The sequence below is a fragment of the Oryctolagus cuniculus genome, chromosome 14, assembly GCF_964237555.1.
Source record: "Oryctolagus cuniculus chromosome 14, mOryCun1.1, whole genome shotgun sequence".
In the NCBI taxonomy this organism is placed as follows: domain Eukaryota; kingdom Metazoa; phylum Chordata; class Mammalia; order Lagomorpha; family Leporidae; genus Oryctolagus; species Oryctolagus cuniculus.
This window is the reverse complement of record NC_091445.1, coordinates 86,675,003-86,700,018: the sequence shown is the minus strand read 5'-3', so window position 1 is coordinate 86,700,018 and position 25,016 is coordinate 86,675,003. Positions and strand designations below refer to the sequence as shown.

At 42.3% G+C, this 25,016-nt stretch overlaps 1 protein-coding gene across 4 annotated transcripts in view; it reads right to left on the bottom strand.

Moving 5' to 3' along the window:
• The window catches only part of NLN (neurolysin), a 95,621-nt gene that overhangs the window by 68,122 nt on the left and 2,483 nt on the right, over positions 1-25,016 (bottom strand). Inside the window, exon 1 of one of the 4 annotated variants that reach the window (XM_051853706.2) lies at positions 12,610-12,680. The exons of the other annotated variants lie outside the window; for them this stretch is intronic. Coding sequence (XP_051709666.2) covers positions 12,610-12,644 — 35 coding nt within the window. The 5' untranslated portion in view covers positions 12,645-12,680. Of the gene's footprint in view, positions 1-12,609; positions 12,681-25,016 lie in introns of those variants that run through there. 4 annotated transcript variants of the gene reach the window in all.

Sequence of the window (25,016 nt, the reverse complement as noted above, 5' to 3'; positions counted from 1 at the left end):
GATCTTTCCTCCTTATATTTGGGTATGGCATGGAAGAAAAGGGACACAGAAGAAATATTTTCATGGTTGTGTGGATTTTAGTATGCTCAGGAAGACAAGACCAGACCTAGGGCAGGGTATGAAAAAGTGGAGTTTTTATTTAGCACGGGAAAAATTCCCAGAAATAACAGAAATCTAGAGTGTAGTCAATGGTCAGTTACCCACAGGCTGTCTGGCCATTCACCTCTTCCCCATCTAATCAAATACATTTTCCTCCCTCTCACTGGAAATGCTGTGAGGGAAAGTGGTCTCATTCCCACTAACTGGAACTGTGTTCTGATTGCAGCTGGCAGCCATCCTTGAGACAGAGTGGAATCTCATTCATGATTAAATAAGTACTGTGAATGACAAAATAAAGGAAGGAAATCAAATATTTAATGACATCATTGAGCCCTGAGATCAGTTAACCCCGAAGCCTGACCCAAAGCTGGACTTTCCAGCTATATCAGTCAGTAAGTTGCCTCTATTGTATGAATCTATCAGTTTGAATGTGGTTTGACATTGTTTTGCTTCATATAGGATCCTAACTCATAAAGAAATAAAAACTACTAAAGAAATAAGCACAGAAAAAAAAAAAAAAACAGCATGGAGGTCAGAGCACAAGAAATTATGAATGGCTAGAGGGCCTGACATACTTGGAGTTGGCTCAGAATAACAGGGGTGTGAACAGCAGAGTGTGGAGTTAGCTGAAAACATCCAAAGTAAGCAACCCTTCACGGATACACAGAACAGAGGCCTCTAAGAAAGACTCTGTGACTGCTGCCCACAGCTGACTGTTTCCAGGGCAGTCCAGTGCAGGTGAAGAGGCTGGCCCCAGGGTTCCCGGTTAGATGAACAGTAACCGAAGACCAACGCTGCAAAACAGGACTTCTATGCCTGCATACCCGGCTGCTTCCAATGACTGCAGACACACTGTCATTACTGTAAAGCAGTTTATCACTTGAAGCATTTCACTGGCAAGATGACTTCTACCACTTTCAATTATATTTACCAAAAGGTTGAGTGTTTGGTTACAGCATACCTGATTTGAACTCTATGAAATCAATGAAGATGTCAGCATCTCCACCTGGCTAAATAGATGCACCCTTGTAGAGTTCACACTGCAATTACTGAAAAGCTACCCTTTCCTTAAATATAGTATTATCCCCTCAACACAAAAGGGCTAAAAAGAAAGGAACAAATGCCAGAAGTGATGTCATGGCTCAACAGAACATGTTAAAATTTTTACCTTAATATCTCTTATTTGCCAATTTCTGGGATTTTATCTAAATTGGTTTCAGGATTTATAATTCTTGTTTCCAAGGAAGGGGAATGGAGACAGGAAGATTCCTTACATATATATTTTTAAGATTTATTTATTTACATGAAAGGCAGAGTTATAGAGAGGCAGAGGCACAGAGAGAGAGAGGTCTTCCATCCACTAGTTCACTCCCCAGATGGCTGCAAAGGCCAGAGCTGCACTGATCTGAAGCCAGAAGCCACGAGTTTCTTCTAGGTCTCCCAAGTGGTTGTAGGGGCCCAACTTCCACTACTTTCCCAGGACACAACAGAGGGCTGGATCAGAAGTGGAGCAGCCAGAACTCGAACCAGCGCCCATATGGGATATCAGCATCGCAGGCAGCAGCTTTACCCACTAAGCCATAGTGCCAGCCCTGATTCCTTATATTTCCAAATAAAACATTTTGATCTACTAAGTATTTGCCTTTTAAAATTTTTCTTTTAATTTTTTTTATTTCTTTGTTTTTATTTATTTCAAATACACAGAGAAGGAAAGACACACACACAGAGAGAGAGAGAGAGAGAGAGTGAGAGAGAGAGAGCGAGCGTGCGCAAGCGAGCACTTCATCTGCGGGTTCACTCCCCCAAATGCTTCCAACAGCCAGGACTGGGCCAGACCGGAGCCAGGAGCCAGGAGCACGATCCAGGTCTCCCACATGGGTGGCAGAGACCCAAGCACTTCAGCCACCATCTCTTCCTCTCAACAATGAAGCTGGAATCAGACAACCAGAGCCAGAACTTGCATTTAGATCCTCTGAAATGGGATGCAGGTGCCCCAGAATGGTGTCTGAACCACTGCACCAAAGGCTGGCCCCATCTACTGAGTATTTTCTGTCTGCATTTTCTCCGCTTTCCTTCTTTGTTTTGCTGAGTATCCCACCTCTCCATCTCTATTATGATTTCAAGGTCATCCAATGTTTCGGATGCTGGTACATTGATCTCTTCTCTCCCTTCAATATCTCCTGGAAAACAGCACCTGTAGTCATTCTATTAACTGCACTTACACTGTGGAGAATCTGGTAAGGATTTTTCACTGACATTTTGCAACTGAGAGCTAAAAACATCAAAAGCAGGCAACACCGTGATCATGTCTTTCTCTGTAGGAGTTATGTGCAATTCTTTGCAAATGAAGGTTGAGACATCATTCTCTATTTCTCCCCTCTACTTCAACCCCAAGATTTTTCAGAGTGATCTGGCCAGCCCTGTCATTTTCATTTCCTCATCTTTTACTCACTCCTCAATCTACTTCAGTCTAGGTCTTGACCCCACAAAACACAAAAACTACTCCCACCAAGGTCCGCAATGATCTCTAGTAAACCCAACTGACATTGTTCTGTTTTTGCCATGTTTGTAAAAGTAAACCTGTTTTGACCTTTTGTGATATATGAGAGTTTCCACTCCTTGCTTTTTTCACTTCCTCCCTTTGGGAAATCCCCCCAACCCTGTGGCTTCTGTAACAATGATTCCTCTTTCATTCTACATCTCCGGCTGGCCCTTCACAATGTCCATCTTTGGGTATTTTTTTATTTTTTGAGGGGGGATTTTTTAGACTCTTGAGATCCCTTAGTGTTCCCCAGGCTTCAGTTTTATGCCCTTCTCATTGTGCTTCTTTCCCTATTCCACTGTGACCTGTCGCCGGAATCTTCCACATGTGCCCATCCAGCAGATTTCCTACACCCACTGCCTACTGGGTGCTCTACTTGGGTATCACTGGTCACTTCAAATCCAGTAGGTCTACAATTATGCTGACCATCTTCCTGGTCACCCTTAGAACCAAATCTGTCTTTTGTTCTTTATATCACTGAAGATCATCCGTACATACAGAGTTGTCTAAGCAGCCCCGGAGACTCTGTCTGGACAACTTCCCAGTCTACTCTCCAGGTTAAATGTGATCATAGCACTGCCTTCAGTGACACGATTCCTCCAGTGACTTCAGGATCAAGTTCCAACTCCTTAGTTTAGCATCCAAAGCCTTTCTGGGTCTGCGCCTAACGACCATGCTGCCTGAGTATCAGTTTGGATCTCCCACGTGGGTAGCAGGGACCGAAGTACTTGAACCACCACCTGCAGCCTCAGGGTGTGAGCAGGAAGCTGAAATTGGGAACAGAGCTGGGACTTAAAGCCACGCATTCCTTATATGAGATGCAGTGTCCAAAGCAGCATCGTGACTGCTACACCAAATATCCTTCTTCAACATCATCCTTTTGACCTCAAATGCATACTCCAGACATAATGAGCTACTTTCAAACTGTTAGCTCTCTTCAGGCCTTTGCAGTGTTTTCCCCTCAGCCTCAAACACCATTCCTCTCTCTCATCTGAGGAATATCCTGCAACTCTTACCTTTCAGATCTTGGCTCATAAACTTCCCTTTCTCCTGGAAGTCTTTTTTGACTACCTCAGATTGGTTTAGGCATTTTTCCTCTGTGCTCCCATGGTGATCGTTCACAAACACTGACTAAGGCATTCGTCATGCTGAATAATATTCACTGATTTACTTGTCTTTGTCTCCAACAAACCTTAAGCAGAGACTGGGTCTTACAGATATATGTAGACCCTGAAGCTAACATAGTTTGCAGGCCATGTATACTTGAACAAGTTTACGCAAAAAATTCTATTAGTCATCCAGTACACAAGTAGTCCCACCTGCGAGGGTTTGCCTTCCATGGAACATTACATACAACACTGAACTGCAATGAGTAAAGATGGTGTAGTCATTTATCCATATAGTGGTATATGTTAGATACGCATCCTGAATGTTGCTAAAACCTTGTCTTCTTGGGGCTGGCACTGTGGTACAGTAGAGCAAGCCTCTGTCTGCGGTGCCAGCATCCCATTTGGGTGCTGGTTCAAGTCCCAACTACTCCACTTCCAATTCAGCTCCCTGCTGATGGCCCAGAAAAGCAGTGGAAGATGGCCCAAGTGCTTGGCCCCTGCACCTGCATGGGAGACCCAAAGGAGCTCCTGGCTCCTGCCTTCAGATTAGCCAGCTCCAACCATTGCAGCCATTTGGGGAATAAACCAGCAGGTGGAAGACATCTCTCTCTCTCTCTCTCTCTCTCTGTCTCTCCCTTTCTCTGTCTGTAACTCTGCCTCTCAAATAAATAAATAAGTCTAAAAAAAAAAAACTTTCTTCTGAATGGACTGTTTTATTGGGGAATCTGATTCAGGAGTAGAACTTGTTACTGAGCCCTCCATTTTGGGAACTTATAGCCCCCTAATACATGTAAGCATCTGGGACTTAAGTAATTAATTTTTCCAACAACAGACTTCTTAAGGACTTTTTATTTTGGTTTAGGACCAAACTGTTTTATGAACAGAATATTCCAGAAGTAAGTGCCTTAGCGCAAGTCATCTTTTACCAGCAGAGTCTCATGTCCTTAATCAAAATCATTTTTTAAACAATCTTTATTTCTTTGAGTCTTAGATACACAATATCTGCGGCTGGGCCAATATGAAGCTGGGAACTCAATCCAGGTCTCCCATGTGGGTGGCAGGAATACAACTACTTGAGCCATCAACACTGCCTCCTAGGGTCTACTTTAGCAGGAAGCTGAACTTAGAGCAAGATCTGGGCGAACCCAGGAGCTTTCAATATGGGATGCAGACAACCTAAATGCCAGGCTAAACATCTGCCTCCAAAATTGTTACTTTTGGTATTTTTTAGTTGGATAAGAAGGATTCTTGTCCACAGAGGCCATTTTAATTTGGTTTCTGAGTCTATAGAAAATGTCATGCGGTTTGACAGATAGTTCCTATTAGGTGTGAACAGCTCGGGGTTCTGGCCTTTTGTACCCCCCAGAAAGGAGAGATGAAAAAAGGAGATGGGGACTGACCAGAACAGAAACAGGTTGCTGATTTTAAGCAAAGAGGTTGGCGACAGTCTCCCAGGAGATGCAAAGGGCATCTTCAGAGCTGAGTGGCTATCTGGTTGAGGCGGGAATCTGTCACTGCGGGTGTGTGTGTGTGTAGGGGGGGCAGTTAGAAGGCAGCTGGTGCAAGAGCAGGGGGCTCTCTGAAGCCTCTGGAAACTTCCCTCTCATCTGGCTCACAAGCTGCCCTGTGCTGCTCACTGCTTTGCCATTTGCTTCGCCAGGCGTCTGGAACAGTCTGGTTCTACACTAAAGGCCTCAGCAAAAGGGAGGAAACGGGGTGCAGGAGGGGCCGGAGACGAAAGGGAGGAGCGGAAAGGTGCAACTCGTCCTGTAGTTCTCACCTTATTATTTCCGTTTGTTTTAAAGAAAGATAAGTCCCTTGACCTATGGTCTTTAACTTGTGTACTCTGCAAATTTCTCTGTGTCTGCTTCCTTGTCTATCACCAATTCTTCTGTATTAATCCACTAAAAGTGATTTGGCAAAGTCACTTTTCCTTTTCTCAGTCTTCTGCTTTTCTTATCATTTCCCTCCGCCTCAGTTGCTGGCTTATCTTCCTGCACTCACTCATTCTGAAGAGTGACCTTCCCCTCCAAGGTTTCCACGGCCACCTATAATCACTTACCTTAAATCTATAGCAGATCTCCAGCTGGAGCTCCAGACCCACAGACATCTTAAGTACATGTTCAGGGCCAGGGCTGTGGCATAGCAGGTAAAGCCACTGCCTGCAACACTGGCATCCCCTATGGGCACCAGCTTAAGACTCGGCTGCTCCATTTCTGATCCCACTCTCTGCTAATGCACTTGGGAAAGCAGTGGAGGATGGCCCAGGTGCTTGTGCCCTTGCACCTACGTGGGAGATCTGGACGAATCTCCTGGCTCCAGCTGTTGTGGCCAATTGGGAGTGAACCAGCAGATGGAAGAGCTCTCTTTAACTCTTTCAAATAAATAAATAAATCTTAAAAAAAAAAAAAAAAAGACATGTTCAAAGTCTGATCTTTATCATGGATTCCCAATTTGTTTGCCAGTCTCCACCAAAGCCCCTAAACTAGAAATTTGCAACACATATGACTGGTATGTATCATCATCAACCCCAATATTTTTAAAGAAGCTACAAATGAGCTAGGCACTACAACCAAGAATTTGCATGCACTTTCTTATTTAATCTTTCCAACTGGCCAAGAGGTGGGTATTATTAATCCAATTTTACTGGGCACAGAGAAGTAATGTAATTGAGGGCTACACAGCAAGTGTGGTGCTAGAATTCAAAGGCAGGTCTATCAAAGAAGTATGTACTTTTTCTCTGAAGGGAGGAGAGAACTTCCACTTTGCTTATGGCCTTGTCTAAATATTAATGGAGATTGTGGATTCAAAAGGCTTCCATAGCCTTGGCAGAGCCTCAGGTGATCACTGACGTCATATATGAGTGTTAATTGTTAAATTAACAACAGGAGTCACTGTGCACGTCCCATGCATGACCCCTGTCCTCAATGAGTCATACGATGAGAATTAACTGTAAAACTTGTTCTCTGTGTGTGTGTGCGTGCATGCAAACTGTTGAAATCTTTACTTAGGATAGAGTTGGTGTTCTGTGTATAAAGTTAAATGAAAATGAATCTTAATGGAGAAGGAGACAGAATGGGAGAGGGAGGAAGAGGTGGGGTGGGAGTGGGGACGGGAGGGTGGTTATGGTGGAAAGAATCACTATATTCCTAAAGTTGTATTTATGAAATTTGTACTCCTAAAATAAAAGGTTTCTTTGGGAAAAAAAATAAAAAATATTTTTATAAAAAAATAAAATCAACAACAACAACAACAAAACAAAGTGAGGCCTGACTCCAGAGCCTAGGCTCTTTGCTGTGCTACCCAGATGTGGCAACTACATCCCGGAAAAGGTAAACACCAAGTTTCTCACCAACAGTACCTCCCTGATCTGCCACACAGCTCTTAATGGGGAGAGAACAGGGTTAGCTAAAGCACTCCTTATCTATACCGGCCCCAGGGATTGCTGCAAGGGCTGTGGAGGAGTGACCCTCTTTAGCTTTTATCCAGTTCTGAAAAACTGGCCAGGGCGGCCTGGGTGGCTTTTAGTCATCCATTTCCAAAGAGCAAAGCAACTCAAACTGGGACTTGTACCCAGATCTCATTCTTTCCCAGAGCTTTTAATTAACAGCTCTTAGGTAATCAATAAACCACTTGAGAAAATATACTGCTGGGAAGTAGCAAACTCTTAGAGTACTCAGGCAAACAAATAATCTATATATATTTTATTGATACGGTTCAGCTGAGGCATTCTAAGAACACTTTCCATGCAATGAATGCTGATTCTTCATTCCTTTGTGATTTCTCAGATAAGAAGTATTGACTTGTTACCCATCAACTGGAATTATGCCAAAATACAGATTGTATTACAAAAATAAAAAAGGCTCGGTATAAAGGGATCCCCTGGAATCAATGTTAACGCACTCACTCCTTCAGCAGATATTTACTAAAGCTGCAAAGATGGACCTTTCAGACTTAGGAGGAAGCAGGGCAGGAAGAGATGGACTAGAGCACCAGCAAATTCTGTAAGAATAAAGGGGTCGGGAGCACAGCGGACAAGCAGGTATCTCTGCCTTGGGGAACCTAGGAAAGACTTCGGTGAGGACGTGAGTTTCAGCCTCGCTGAGTCTTTCTCGACAGCCACGTGACATACGGTAGGAACACGGGTTTAAGGAGGTGTGCAGAAATGCAGGTAGGGCTAAAACAGGCTAGCGCCTGGCTGGGTATCTTCTCAGGACTTTCATTATAAAGATGATGGTGGGACACAATCACTTAATTGAGCTGGACATTTCTGATGCACAATGAATTAAGATGATGGACAGCCTGGGGCTAAGGATAGTTCTGAATAGTAGTGGCTGCTAAATCTTGCACGTAATTCTGAAGTCTTTTTTTCCCATAATTATGAGGTTCATCTCTCTTACTCTACACATACATATATAACCTTAGAGCCTTGTTCTCCTCTTATGCCTTTTGTGTAAACTTATTTTAGTATTATTATTAGCTATTAACAAACAAAAGAATTAGTCTCAAGTATAATACTTTAATTTTATTTCAACCAGAATTTGTGGAAGGTCTTCTAAATACATTCCAGGGAATATTACTCACCTCAGCTACTTCTAACTGAAAGTTCCTTATGTCTGATGTTTCAGGATCTATATGTCACTTGTTTACTTTTTCTATACAATATATATTGAAAATTTAAAAGAAAGGGGCCAGTGCCGTGGCTCACTTGGTTAATCCTCCACCTGAGGCACCGGCATCCCATATGGGCACCGGATTCTGTTCCGGTTGCTCCTCTTCCAGGCCAGCTCTCTGCTGTGGCCGGGGAAGGCAGTGGAGGATGGCCCAAGTACTTGGGCCCCGCACCCACATGGGAGACCAGGAGGAAGCACCTGGCTTCTGGCTTCAGATCGGCGCAGTGCGAAGGCTGTAGCAGCCATTGGAGGGTGAACCAACAGAAGGAAGACCTTTCTCTGTCTCTCTCTCTCACTAACTCTGTTAAATAAATTAATTAAAAATAAAAAATTAAAATTAAAAAAAGCATTTTTTGAAGACTGTTTTGGTCTTTTTGATCTATGAGAAAAAAGCATACATTTATAAATTATATATAGTACCTGGTATTCAATATATATTGTACTATATAGTACCCTATATAGTACCTGGTATTCAATAAATATTTGTTGAATTAATTAAAATCTGTGTGAATACTAAGCCTAAGTCTGCCACAGCTTGGTTGGAGATATAAATATCATAGCAAGGCTGCCTAATCTGCCCCTTCAGGTCAAGGGAGGAATGAGGATGACATTTTCCTTCTAATTCTACCAGAATATAAGCTCTTTGGGAACAAGGACCACATCTTAGTAATTTTTATATTTCTTGGCAAACAGGAAGAATGGGTTCTGCAAATGGCATATGCGTTATAGCTGTTGAATCAACAGTATAGAGAAGTGATGAAAAAAATCTAAATTTGTCCTCAAATAACTACTAAGTTCTAAGACATCAAGTAAATAAGTGACAAGGCAATCAAACGAAGGTGCTAAAAAATGCTAGCATCATTGAAGAAAATTAATTAAGTGAGGAATGTATCATAAAGACACTTGGAGTCATAGACAATCTACAGAACAGGCCAGTACGCTTGGAAAGCAAAGTTCTACAATTCAGCTGCTCCTGCTTCCACCTACTGGTATAGGAAAGTAATATTTTAGATTGGGCAGGAATTGTTTAGCAGTGTTTGAAAACATCAAACTTTCAAAGTTCTCTTGTCAAAGTAACATAGTACACTTCCTGTAAACATCAAATTCACAAAAAGATGTGTGCATGCTCTGAAGTCAGCTACAAATATTTTGAATACAGGGAGGAGTTAGCCAAAAATACAGAGACATCCAGGCCTTTATTCTGAAGAGACTCTAGTGTGTCTGATCAAGTCAAAAGCAGTATCAGTTTTTTATTGTGCAGTCTCTTTTGTACTGAACAAAGTAGCATTTAAATTTGATTACTAGAATGACAACTACAACTTTAATGGTTCAATCTTGGTTTTATATAATGAAAATGCACTATCTATTTTAGAAATGGTGCCTCATACAACCTCAACGGGCCGGCCAGTAGGGCTGGGGGTCTGTGGGCCCCTCAGACACAGGTAGAATGTCGGTCACAAGCAGGCTGTCAGATGTGGCTGGAGAGCCAGTCTCCAGACCTGCTGGCACCTCCTCCACTAACAGCGTCTTGTGACGCATTTGTGACCTGCCAATTTTAAATCATGCCTTCAAGTTAGTTGCAATCTTCCAGCCAGAGCTAGCAGAGAGCGGGCTGAGCCCCTGGGGAGAGTCAGGCTGTCTCTAGGGGACCTCATCCTCCTCTGCCACCTCCCCCATCTCCATGAGCCCCAAGCCAATCAACATATGTATGTGAAACCCCCTCCAATGGGCACCCCCAGTAAAACAGATAGTAAGGCCTTAAAAACCTAGGACGTTTCCTCAAAGAAGCGTTTGCTTCGGGCACTCTGCTTGGTCTCTTCTCCGACCAGGTGCATTTTTGTCAAATAGAAGTTTCTGCCTCTTTGCAAACTGTTTCCTGGCTTTTTATTTCTACACTAAGCTGGGGCAAAGCACCCAGGAAACTTGTTCCTGCAACCACCCTCCCTTCCACTACTGGTAACACTCAATGTATAAAACTTCATTTGTCAGTAAGACCTAATTAAAAGTAGAACCAATTACACAAGGTTTCCTAGGAATGAACAGTAATTTACTTTCAATTCTTTCTCAAAATGTTTATGATGTTTTTTAAAAAAGAAAAATGGTAATTTTATTTAAGATTTTGGTAATATAATGGAAAAGTTCTTTCCAAAATTTTATGGGTTTTTATGCTTATTTTCTATTTTTTTTTTAAAGATTTATTTATTTATTTGAAAGGTGGATTTACAGAGGTAGAGAGAGAGTGAGTCTTCCATCCACTGGTTCACTCCCCAAATGGCTGGGCCCATCTGAAACCGGGAGCCTGGAATTTCTTCCTTTTTTTTTTTTTTTGCCAGGCAGAGTTAAACAGTGAGAGAGATAGAGAGACAGAGAGAGAGACAGAGAGAAAGGTCTTCCTTCCATTGGTTCACTCCCCTAATGGCTGCTATGCCGGCCCTGTGCCGATCCGAAGCCAGGAGCCAGGTGCTTCCTCCTGGTCTCCCATGTGGGTGCAGGGCCCAAGGACCTGGGCCACAGCGGAGAGCTGGACTGGAAGAGGAGCAACTGGGACTAGTACCCAGCGCCCCAACTGGGATTAGAACCCGGGGTGCCAGTGCGGCAGGCAGAGGATTAGCCAAGTGAGCCACAGCACCTGCCATTTCTTCCAGTCTTCAACACAGATGCAGGAGCCCAAGGACTTGGGCCATCTTTTACTGCCTTTCCAGGCTCATTAGCAGGGAACTGGATCGGAAGTGGGGCAGCTGGAATTCAAACCGGTGCCCATACGGGATGCTGGCACTGCAGGCAGCAGCTTTACTGGCTACACCACAGCACCAGCCTCCTATTTATTTATTTTCAAGTACTTGAAAGGCAGAAAAAGAGAGACAGACAAAGTGAGAGAGAGAGAAATTTTCCATCTGCTGGTTCTTTCCCCAAATGCCTGCAACAGTGGCAGTGGAAGTGAGGAGCCTGGAACCCCACCCAGGTCTCCCATGTGGACAGCAGGGGCCCAAGCACTACAGCCATCATATGCCATCTCCCAGGATGCATTAGCAGGAATCTGGATAAAAGTGAACACCTGAAACTGGAATAGGCACTCTGGCATCACAATCAGCAGCAGGCTGCAACACTCCCCGCTTGTTCCCAAATTTTAGTGTAAATAACTGAAAAGGGACGCCAAAATTGTCTTTTCCAGGAAATATGAATAAAATTTAAAGGGTTAGAAGCAAACTGCCTAAGACTGTATGAGGCCGGCGCCACGACTCAATAGGCTAATCCTCTGCCTGCGGCGCCGGCACCCCGGGTTCTAGTTCCGGTCAGGGCGCCGGATTCTGTCCCGGTCGCCCCTCTTCCAGGCCAGCTCTCTGCTATGGCCTGGGAAGGCAGTGGAGGATGGCCCAAGTGCTTGGGCCCTGCACCCACATGGGAGACCAGGAGAAGCACCTGGCTCCTGGCTTCGGATCAGCGCGGTGCACCGGCCGCAGTGGTCATTGGAGGGTGAACCAACGGCAAAGGAAGACCTTTCTCTCTGTCTCTCCCTCTCACTGTCCACTCTGCCTGTCAAAACAAAACAAAACAAAACAAAACAAAACAAAACCTGTATGAGACTAGAAGTATTACAAACATGACAATGATTTCTCCCTTGACAAATAGAACTTTTAGAAAAGGTGCATATTTCAAAGTTACAAAGAATGAGACAGAAAAATCTCAGATTCTAAAAAATAAAAGAGTGGATGTTTGGCCGAGGTTAAGATGCCCACATCTGTCCAATATCAGCAAGTCTGGCTTTGATTCCCAGCTCCAACTTCTCATTCCAAGTGCCTGGAAGTACAGATCTCCGGAGGCAGTGGTGATGGCACAAGTAGTGGAATTCTTGCCATTCACAGGGAAAACCTTGATTGAGTTCTTAGCTCCTGGATCTGGACATCATAGGCTTTTGGGGGGTGAACCCACAGGTAGGTGCTGTCTCTTTGCCTCTCAAATAAACATATAAATAAGTAAACAAAAGATTTTAAAAATAAGGAATAGAAGATAATATTCTAGGGGTGGGTATTGTGGTACGGCAGTTAAACCAATATTTGGGATACCCACATCCCCTATCGGAATGCCTGGTTCAGGTCCTAGGTCTGCATCAGATCCAGCTTCCTGCTGATGGGAACCCTGGAAGAGAGAACGCAATGGCTGAAGTTCTTGGGTCCAGGACACTCACATGGAAGACTCAGGTCTCCTGGCTGCCGTGGGCATTTGGGGAGTTCATGAATGGAAGATCTCTTCCTCATGTTCTCTCTCTGTTGTTCTGACTTTGAAATAAAAATAAAATTGTTTTTTAAAAAAAGAAGATAACAGTCTAATTTTCTCCTAATTTTATGCATTACACAACTGGAGTAATAATTACATGTTCTAATACATTTATTATAAATGAGCATAAAGACTCACAGAATGACAAACTCCCTAAACAGCACTCTGATCTCAGAATCAGCCCCCTTGGCAAACAGATCTGGCTGCAAAGCCCATGAGAGCATTTCAGGCATGGAAAGCCAAGACATAGTGATAAAAAATGTTCTGCATGAAGGATCTCTGTGAGTGACACCCCGTTGGAAACAAGGGGCCATCAAGGAAGGATGTACTTTTCTATAAAGGGAGGAAAGAACTTCCACTTTGCATATGGCCCTGTCTAAATAATGATGGCGTGTGTAGACTCAAAAGCCTTCCATAGCCTTGGCAGCTCATGTCAAGAGCCTCTGATGGTCAATGATGTCAAAAATAACAGTGACGGCCGGCGCCGCGGCTCACTAGGCTAATCGTCTGCCTTGCGGTGCCGGCACACCGTTTCTAGTCCCGGTCAGGGCACTGGATTCTGTCCCGGTTGCCCCTCTTCCAGGCCAGCTCTCTGCTGTGGCCAGGGAGTGCAGTGGAGGATGGCCCAAGTCCTTGGGCCCTGCAACCCCATGGGAAACCAGGGTAAGTACCTGGCTCCTGCCATCGGATCAGCGTGGTGTGCTGGCCTCAGCGCACCGGCCGCGGCAGCCATTGGAGGGTGAACCAACGGCAAAAGGAAGACCTTTCTCTCTGTCTCTCTCTCTCACTGTCTACTCTGCCTGTCAAAAAAAAAAAAAAAAAAAGAAAACAACCAGTGACAACTGTAATCAACAACAGGAGTTACTGTACACTTACTCCCCATGTAGGACAATCTCTGTCCTTAATGAATTGTACTATGAGAAATAACTGTAAAACTTGCTCTCAATCTGTACTTTATACCTGGTGTGTGTCTGTGTGGGTGCAAACTGTTAAAATCCTTACTTAGTATAGAGTTTATCTTCTGTATATAAAGCTAATTAAAAATGAATCTCAATGAAGAATGGGATGGGAGAGGGAGTAGGAAGTGGGACAGGAGTGGGGGTGAGAGGGTGGGAATGGGGGGAAGAACCACTATATTCCTAAAAGCTGTACCTATGAAATTGTATTCATTAAATAAAAGCCTTCTAAAAATAAATGAGCATAAAAATATTTCTTTCCCTAAATCCTAAAACTGTCTTAAATAAAGCCACCTGAACCACAGAGCATGTAAAATTGAGTGTTGCTTCACAAATGAAATCAGGAGTTCCTTAATAATTAATTAGCAAAGGGCCTAGCTACATACATGGAAAACCACAACCCCAAACAAACATTCCACTTTTATCTTTCTCTGGAAGCATGAATAAATTGCTTTTGGCACATTTAATTGGTGTTTGGGGCATACTTCTCAGAATTGAGATCCTTAGTAAATTACTCAGGAGAGTAATTCTCCCCTTTCAGAGGGTTACTTAATACTCAAGCCTATCTTTTTTCTTTCACTTACACATGGATATTTTGGTGAGAGAATGATGCTACCTAAACTTTCCCTCCTAAGCCTGGCTAACAAGCTTGCTTTTCTTTTTAAGGCTGATTCAATTACAAGTAAAAGTGTTTTTGGTTCCTACATGTAATAATGATAATGTGATTATGTTTTTGAAAAAAGTTACTCTCTTATAGCTAAAGCACTAAAATGCTTATGACTGAAATAATATAGCACTGGGTATGTACTTTAAAATAATTGGGGAGGATGGGCATTTCACACTTAACAGAGGTCATTTGGGATGCTCCCAATTTTAAGTGCCTGCAAGTCCTGGCTCCATCTCCTGACTTCAGTTTTCTGTTAATGTGCACCTTGGGAAATAGTTGGGTCCCTGTTACCCACCTGGGAGATGAGGGCTGAGTTCCTAGCTCCTGACATCAGCCTAGCCTACTTTTAATTGCTACGGGCAGTTGGGGAGTGAACCAGCAAGTGGAAGATTGATCTCTGTGTGTCTGTCTGTCTCTCCGACTTTCAAATAAATAAAATTAGAAAATTAAAATGTTCAAGCCCTGTGCCTAAAGACTAAGCTTTAAGAAAATATTTTGGAAGAGAAATTAGTGTACAAAAAAGATTGGCCAATAGTTGACAATTTTAGAACTTGGTGATGGGAGATTCATTATATAATTTCTTCTTTAGCTTGTGTTTAAAAATTTACATAATACTGAAGTTTAAAAATATGTATGTAATAACTGTGTGTCTGGGTCTAGTTGTTATTCTAAATTCAGACATGTGGTCTGAAAAATATATGAGCTTAACATAAAAAAATTATTCATTTTTATCTGAAAGACAGAGTGATAGGGTGAGAGAGATCTTCCATCTGCTGGTTAACTCGCCAGATGGCCACAAAGGCCAGGGCTGGACCAAGCCGAAGCCAAGAGGCTGGAGCTCCATTTGGGTCTCCCAAATGAGTCGCAGGGGCCCAAGCACTTGGATCATCACCTGACGTCTTGCCAGGCACATTCGCAGGCAGCTGGATGGGGAGCAGAGCAGCCAAGACTCAAACCAGTGATCACATGTGATGTTGCCATTGCTGGCAGCAGCTTAGCTCACTGTACCACAACTCCAGCCCTCATACAAACTTAACATTAAAACACTTAGGGTGACAAGCGTATTAAAATGGATAAAAAAGAGAAGAAACTAGACACAGATAAGAAAAAAATGTATCTGACCAGTAAACCAAGATTCATAAATTCAGTTAGAAGGGGTATTTGGAAACCAGTTAGTTCAAATCCTTTACTTAGGTTAAAGTGCAATGAAGTTATAACTTGAAGTTGGCAACTCTGAGCATAGCAATCAGAGAGCTGGCGTGAAACGAAATGTTATTTCATTTAGTTGCCACATGAACCTCCTTAGATACTTCTAGGCAGTGCCAACCACTACCACCATCAATGTAATGTCAAACACATATTGTAGCAGACACTGTGCTAAGTGCTTTACATATACTAACTCAGTTAATCCTTCTATCAATACGGTGAAATAGAACCTTTTATATCCCCATTTTCAGAAATAATGAAACTAAATCAGAGAGCTTAATTAACAACTCAAGGTCACACAGCTAGAGATGGCCAGTAACCCAGGCAGCCCCCCTCCAGACTTAATGCTGTTAGATACCATACTCTATGGCCAGCCACACTGGCACTTTGGTGATTCCGCCATTCTCTCCAAGCTGTCCACAGCTATTAACCTTTACACATGGTCAGGGCCTGCTCTTTGTTCTGCCCTGTCCTTGCTGGGAGGCAGCCAAGAACATAATCAGAGAGTATGGTCTTTCGGGAACTGTGTTGACCCATGCCGTGTTCCGATTCTTGTTTTTGGTACAGCAAACCCTAGAAGCCACCAAATGTTACTACTTACATGAGAATGCTGCCAACAGTCAAAGTGAGAAAGGAAAATAATTAGGACAGTTTGTGTTTCTATTGTGCATGTAGATACTTACTAACTTTTCCCTCAAAGTGATATAAATGATTTCAAATTCTTTGTCTACATATCAAAAGCCTACTTTCTCCATATTTTTCTTTTTTTAAAATTTATTTGGGAGGCGGAGAGAGAGAGAGAGAGCAAGCACTACCACCTACTGGTTCACCCCTCAAATGCCTGGAACAGCTGGGACTGTACCAGGCCAGACTGAAGTTGGAAGCCAGTAACTCAATCCGGGTCTCCTGCATGAGTAGCTGGAACCCAATTACTTGAGTCATCATTGCTGCCTCCCAGGGTCTATGTCAGCAGGAAGCAAGAGTTTGGAGCCAGAGCTGGGACTGAACTCAGTGTGCAATGCTAAATGCCATTGTCATCATTGCTGCCTCCCAGGGTCTATGTCAGCAGGAAGCAAGAGTTTGGAGCCAGAGCTGGGACTGAACTCCAGTGTGCAATGCTAAATGCCCGCTCAAATGCCTTCTTTTCAAGCAGGGAACAGAGTTTCCTTATCAATAAAAGATAAAATGCATCACCAAAAAATTCCTAACAAAGGTGAATGATTACCAAACTCAGGTCTTTTAGATTTAGAAGTCATACAGAAACCAAAAGAAAGCATCTACTTAAATAAAATACACAGCCACTTAGCTACATATGAAGTGCTTATTATACCCATGCACTGTGATAAGTATTTTCTATGCACCATCACCTTTACTCCTGAGACAGAGAAAGGATGAGTCCATCACACAGCTAGTAAACAGCACCCCTGGGCTGTGAATGGGCAGTCTCATTCCAGCGCCTGAAATGCTAACTATCGACTAAGGTGCCACTTTCCATCTAAAAATGTTCCATTATCTTACATAAGCCAGGCTTTGGTTATTAACAGCATAGCATGAAGGCACTTCAAAAAGTTCATGGAAAAAAATTGAATTAAAAGCTGTTTATTTTGGTGCAAAATATTTTGAAATCTATACACAGAGGAAAGGATTTTTACAAAGCTCATGGAAAGATACATTCTATGGAAAAACCATAGTATGGAGATCTCAAATTATTTTTGCACCAAAATAAATTTAGCTTTTAATTCCATTTTCCCAAGATCTCTTTGAAGGACCTCTGTAGAATGGCAGAACTGGAGGCCGTCCAGTCTAATTCCACCTTCTACTGCAGCCCCATCATGACCTGGTAGAGTCGGGGTAGGAAGAGAGGCACTCTAAGAGGACAACCTGGTTTCTGCTTTGCTTGCACATGAGTGACAGGGCCAATCACTAAGCTAGAGGATTCGGCAGGAGAAGCAAGTCAGAATGTTTTCCTTTCTTTTCCTGGATGTGTGTGTTTGTGCATGCGTGAGGACCTGGGGAAATGGTTTTACATGCATTTAATTTTAGTTATAGTGAGTTTGTGCTGCCAAAGACACCCAAGTAGAAATATGTGGTAGGCATTTGGAGCTTAGGAGAAGGTAATGAGCACAGAGTTAGTTGCTAAAGATAAATGATGAATAAGGTCTCAAGGAACTTACTGGCTAGTGTGGCAAAGAAATACAGTGAATTCATGGATCATTTATATGTGCAGACACAAATAATGACAATATGGTATTAAATGCTATTATACAGCAACACACAAGATGTTATGGTTGGAGAACAGAATAGTACTCAACTCAGAGGCAGCTTCTGAACAGGAATTATTCTGGAAAGGATGGGATGAGGTAGGTGGAGGAGTGGACAGGGAGAGAGGACAGGACTAGCAGAGGCCCATTTTCAACAACCTGACATAGTGTATTCTTGGAATTACAACCACAAATTTAGAAGTAGAAACTGGATAGAGATGAGGCTGGAGAGCTTGCTACTCAGGACTCCATTTTATATCTCTATGTTATGCTAACAAGTTTAAAATGTATATTGTATACGGGGCCGACACTGTGGCACAGGGGGTTAATGCCCTGGCCTGAAGCGCCAGCAACCCATATGGGCACCGGTTCGAGACCCAGCTGCTCCACTTCCAATCCAGCTCTCTGCTACAGCCTGGGAAAGCAGTGGAAGATACCCCAAGTCCTTGGGCCCCTGCACCCATGTGGGAGACCCAGAAGAAGCTCCTGGTTTCGGATTGGTGCAGCTCCGGCCATTGCTGCCAACTGGGGAGTGAACCAGTGGATGGAAGACCTCTCTCTCTCTCTCTCTGCCTCTCTCTCCCTGCCTTTCCTCTCTTTGTGTAACTCTGACTTTAAAACAAATAAACAAATCTTAAAAAAAAAAAAAAAAGAAAGAAAGAAAAGTGTATATTGTAGGCAACGAAAGCCTCTAGTGTGAGGCTGAGATCTGTATGCTAGCCAGGCACTCCTAGCTGTGGGAGGTAGGAAGTCAACTTCAGGGGGCTACAGTAAGTAATGCAGACGAACAATGAGAAAGGAAAGTGGTAGCAGGAGTGGAGAGTGATGAACGGATTCATTGTAGCCCAGTAGGTTAATGCTCCACCTATGGTGCAGGCATCCCGTGTAGGTGCTGGGTCAAGCCTGGCTGCTCCACTTCCCATCCAGCTCTCTGCTGTGGCCTGGGAAAGCAGTAGAAGATGGTCCAAGTCCTTGGGCCCCTGCACCCACGTGGGAAGCCCGGAAAAAGCTCCTGGCTCCTGGCTTCAAATTGGCCCAGCTTCAGCCATTCTGGCTATTTGAGGAGTGAACCAGCAAATGGAAGACCTCTCTCTATCTTACTGTCTATACTCTACCCCTCAAATAAATAAATAAAATCTTTAAAAAAAATTAAAAAAAAGAAATGAATGGATTCAAGAAATACTCAAGAGGTGAAGCTTGCAGAACGTTATGAAACGAAGACACGACATCACAGTTTCTAGTTTCGGTAAGAGGGGGTGGTGGCACTCCTGCCGAAACAGAAAATTTACTCCAGGACAAATGAAATGCAGGGGCAAGCAATATCAGGCTTGGGGAACCGTTACTAAGTTTCAGACACGTTAATTTTTAAGTGTTTCTGAGATATGCCAGGGTGTGGAAGTGTGGTGACTTGGAAGCTGGATATATGAACCTGAGGATGAGGAGCTGGCTCTGGGTGGGACACAGAGATACATATGTCTTCAGATGTGCAATTTGTACAATATAATGGGTGACCTGAGGAGACTATGTAGATAGTAGTGGAGAAACCTGGGAAAGCAAAGGAATGCATAGTTCTGGATTGAGGGAAGGTTTCAGACAGGAGGGTGTGTGGAAGACACATGAACATGTATCTAGGCTAACAGGAAGGAGAGAGAAGATTTCCAGAAAAAAACAGCACTTGAGGAGCAGGTGTTAAGAAAAGGAAGCTTAAAAGATTAAATTTGGAGGGGCGGCACTGTGGCATAGCAGGTAAAGCCGCCGCCTGCAGTGCCAGCATCCCTTATGGGCACTGGTTCGAGTCCTGGCTGCTTCACTTCCCATCCAGCTCTCTGCTATGGCCTGGGAAAGCAGTGGAAGACGGTCCAAGTCCCTGGGCCCTTGCACCTGTGTGGGAGACCCGGAAGAAGCTCCTGGTTCCTGGCATTGGATTGGCCTCGTTCCTGCAGTTGTGGTCATTTGGGGAGTAAATCCAGCAGATGGAAGACTCACTCACTCTCTCTGCCTCTCTATAACTTTTTCAAATAAATAAATAAATCTTTAAAAAATAGATTAAATTTGAAGAACGCTCAGAGGAGAGGGCAATTAGGAACTTAGTGCTCTACAAGAAAGAAGGTGGGACCCACAGTGTCAATGTCACATAGAGACCAAACAGGGCTGCAAAGCATCTGCTGGGCTTGGCAGCTCACACATAAAACTGAGTGTCATCTGACCGGTGACCCTTCCCCTCCTGTTCTCCAGCAGCTGCATCAATCCGCCAATTCACAGTGAGCCTGGAAACCACTCAAAGGGTTTCCTTCCAAGTGCTGTGTTGTTGTTGCTATCCTGCTGTTATGTGCTTGATTTGTTAAGCTTACATACAAGTATACAGTATATTTATATACTTACATATACTGAACAGTATATTTAATACTGTTAAGAATCACCTTCTAGTGAGTAGTGATTATCTAGAATTTCATGCTTTTATTAAGTTTAAAGAGGATTTAAAAAATTTAAAAAATTTTTCATTTCATTTGGAAGACAGAGAAAAAGACAGATAGATACACAGAAACAGGAACTCCCATCTGCTAGTTCATTCCCCAAATGCCTGCAACAGCCAGGACTGGACCAGGGTGATAAAGCATATGCATAAATAATTAGAATACAAGGTACATAATAAGTACCAAAGAGGGTAATAAAGAAATTGGAATGGGATTCAGGAGAAAAGAAATTACTTCCATGATAAAAAGGAGGGACAAAGACATAATTTATATGTTGCAACTGGGCCTTGAAGGATGGAAGGACTTGAACATGTAATTATCAGAGGCAGGGTGTTCTAATTACTGAACTTAAAAATAGCACATTGATAGTGGAGAGGATTTTGAATGCTCTCAGCACAAAGAAATGATGAATGTTTGAGATGATGGTTATATCCATTATCCTGATCTGACCAGTACACATTGTATACATGTATTGGAATACCACACTGTACCTCAAACATGTGCAATTGTCATGTCAATTATAAATTGCAAAGCTATTATTTTAAAACAAAGCCATTGAGTAAGTTGAGTACCCAGGGCAAAGGTGCTCAAAGCTAATGAAAGGTTGTCCAGAAATGATGATGTGCTGTACTGCAAACCACACGGACCTAAAGGCAGAACCTGGGTCCTGGTGCTTGTGCAAGCTTCCTAAGCCTCAGTTTCTTCAACCCCAACATAAAGATAATATTAAATACCTCCATAATTTTTGGAGAGATCGCAAGATTTCATTTGTAAAAATACATGGCACTGTGCTTACTAACCAGTAAGTATGCTGTAAACGTTAATTTCCTTCCTTTCCTTCTAGGTAGAAAAAAGTAGTAGCAAGGACATGGATAATTAAGAACTAGCTACATGTGGATACTGAAAGTCACAAATGCTTTATCAATGACCGGGGTAGGATATAGACAATCTACTGATAATACTTAGTAATAACAAGGAAATACAACAAAGTTGATATATTTTAAAAATATGAGCTCTCCAAAGCCTCCTATCTGTCCTAGTATGCATCAGAATTCCTGATTCTGCTGAAGAAAGTACAGTCCTGCCAGCTTCCTCCTGCATATTACTCCACTCTATAGTTTGTTTTTACTACACAGCTAGCTCTAAATTGGCTCACTTAACACTTAGACATAGTAATTTCTCCTGGCAATTGGCTGTCTGCATAACAAAATCTGTAAACAGCTATTTCATCGTAAGGTTTGAAACATCTACTTTGTACTGAAAATTAGACCTGTAATTTCCATAACAGAATGCCAAATCTAGCCCCATATTCATTAGATACCAGAAGTAAACACTGAATTTTCAGGTATTATTATTTGGCTTTTTAAAAATTCATCCACTAAATAAGTATATTTGTTAAGCATCTACTACTAATGATACCACGGTAGGTGTTACAGGTACAGAAACAAAAGACAAAAGCAGGCTCCTGACCTCAGAAAACTTGTCAATTGGTGGGGATGACAAATGCTATTAATAATAATACATGTGCAAAAGGCTTGAAAGACCTGCATGCCCACTTATAAAGAATCTGATACTAAGAAAATAATTAAGCATTATGAAATAATATACATTCTTATTAGGTTACTGTTACTCATACTAAGATGTTAGAAATAGCTGACATGTCCAAAGGTAGGGATTATTCAAATTACATATATCTCCAAATAAGCTATGTTGTTGCTATTAATATTATGGGGGGGTGTTTATATTATATTATGTTACAAATTACAAGTGTGGCAATCATATTTGTTTAAAAATAAAAGTGCATAAAAGAGATTCTGGAAGCTGTTAACTGGCTCGTGCGGATGGATGTATTGTGTAAATTTTTAATAGTTTCTTTTACTTGTCATTATTTTCTCAAGTTTCCTATAATGAATATGAATTGCTGTCATAACTGTAAAAACAAGCTATTTTGTTATCATTGAAAGAAGAAACCAGGGCTGTTATACCTATAATTTGAGATAAATTCTGCTGAATAACCCTTCTCATGTTTCAGCCATACCTCAGTCTATAATATAAAATAGATTTTGCTTGGCTCACATGCTGTGCAATCTGAGCCAGTAGGTAGAATTCTTGTGGTTTAATTGCTATGGCAACATAGAATTCAAAGAAACCTTAGATATCATTTTAACCTAGTCTTTTTTTATTTTACAAAATAAGGAACCCGAGAGAGGTTCAAAGGAGAGAGTAGTTTACTTAAGGTCACATATTATTTGAAAAGAAACCACAGCCCACTCTCCAGATTCCCATTCTACTTATTCCCAAGAAGCTGACTGAATATTCCTATCACTGGTCCTGGCTGCCAAATTCGCCTTGGGAAGGGGTACAGGAACCCTGCCAAAAGGAAAACCCAATAGAAATTGTAAGTGAACCACAGGATAGGAGATTTGTCACTCTGCCTTTCAAATAAATGAAAAATAAATAAGTACAATGTATTTAATTTGAATGGCAAAGGGAATAAATAAAGCTTATGCATGTCTGTATTTAATTTGAAATGGCAGAGGGACAGGGACAGAGACAGAGATCGCCCATTTGTGACATCACCCCTCAAGTGCGCACAATGGCCAGGGATAAGCCAGGCTGCAGACAGGAGACAGGAACTCAATCCCAGACTCCAACATGGGTGTCTGTGACATACGTCTCCGACCATCACCTGCCGCCTCTCTGGGGACACATAAACAGAACAGGACTCGAACCCAGCACTCTGATATGACATGTGGACATCCCATGCGACATCTTAACCACAGCACCAAATGCCCATCCCCAAGAACTCTATTTTCACTTGAAAAAACTACTGAAGGACAAATCAAGATTATTCAGACTTAAGTATCTGGCAGACATCCTGTCAAAAATATAACAAAGTAAGACTGTCAGTCACTTCAAGGAAAACAACAGACCAAATATGTTGCCAATGACAAAAATTCCAGCTTTCAAATGAAAATCAGAATTTTTGAAAATTTTATCTGTTACATTGAGCTTGCCAGCTTCCTGATAGATGAAGACTTTTCTGATTAGATGGATGAGGACATTAAGGAATGCAATTGTTTGACATTGTACAGTGAAATATGTCCTCAGGAAATATTAGTAAAAGTTATATAACACATCGAACCCTAATCTCCAAATTTCTTTTGTATGATGTTACAAAACCATGCATTCAGAGTGAAACATACACCAATGGATTTTAAGAAAGGTACATTGATATAGTTTCAGATGCCACTTTGTAACTAACATTTAAAAGTTATTTGTCAAAGTTGGGTACTGTATCAATAAATATCCATGATTATCTTTAAAAAGCTATGAAATCTTTCCCTCTTTTCAGCTAGGTGAATGTGAGGTGGGTTTTCTTCATTTTCTTAAGCGAAACTAAAACAGTGCAATGGATTAAATGCAGAAGCGGATGAAAGAATCCAGGTGCCTTCTGTTAAATCATTCGAGTTTTATAAAATGAAAAACACCGCCACACCTAGGATTACTGTTCTCAAACACCAGAAAAGCGCTGGTGAAAATGTAAAGAAACTGGAATCCTTGTCAACTATAGAAAATAGTATGATGGTTCCTCAAAAAATTAAAGCTAGAATTACCATAGGATTAATCAATTTCTACTTCTAAATATATAAGCGTACTTCAAAAAGTTCATGGATAAGTGAGATTAAAAGATAAGTTTATGTTGGTGCAAAAAAGTTTTGAAATCTATGCATAGCTTTTTCATAATATGTATTTTTCACAAACTTTTTGAACACCTGTTAAATATCTCAAGAATTGAAAGCAAGAACTTGAACAGATATGAGTATGCATGGGTTTCAAAAAAATCTTGCACCAAAATAACCTTAACTATTTTTTTTTTCTTAAAGATTTATTTAGGCCAGCGCCGCGGCTCACTAGGCTAATCCTCCGCCTTGCGGCGCAGGCACACCGGGTTCTAGTCCCGGTCGGGGCGCCGGATTCTGTCCTGGTTGCCCCTCTTCCAGGCCAGCTCTCTGCTATGGCCCAGGAATGCAGTGGAGGATGGCCCAAGTCCTTGGGCCCTGCACCCCATGGGAGACCAGGAGGAAGCACCTGGCTCCTGGCTTCAGATTGGCGCAATGTGCTGGCCATAGCGGTCATTTGGGGGGTGAACCAATGGAAGGAAGACCTTTCTCTCTGTCTCTCTCTCTCACTGTCTAACTCTGCCTGTCAAAAATAAAAAAAAAATTAAAGAAAGAAATAGAAGAAAATAAAAAAAAGATTTATTTATTTATTCGAAAGGCAGAGTTACAGAGAGGCAAAGGCAGAGAGAGTGAGAGAGGTCTTCTCTCTGACGGCGCACTTCTCAGACAGTCGCAATGGCTGGAGCTGGGCTGATCCGAAGCCAGGAGCTTCTTCCAGGTCTCCCATGTGGGTGCAGGATTCCAAGGACTTGGGTCATCCTCTACTGCTTTCCCAGGCCATAGCAGAGAGCTGATTGGGAAGTGGAGCAGCCAGGACTCAAACCGGCAACCAAATGGGATGCGGCACTGCAGGCAGCAGCTTTACTGGCTACACCACAGAGCCAGCCCCTATTTTAACTTCTAATTCCATTTCCCATAAACTTTTTATAATACCTTCATATTTGCACACCAATGATCACAGAAGCATCATTCAAAATAGCTAAATGTGATATATACACACCACGGAATATACTTCAGCATTAAAAACGGAATCTCTGACACATGCTTCAACATGGTAAACCTTAAAAACAC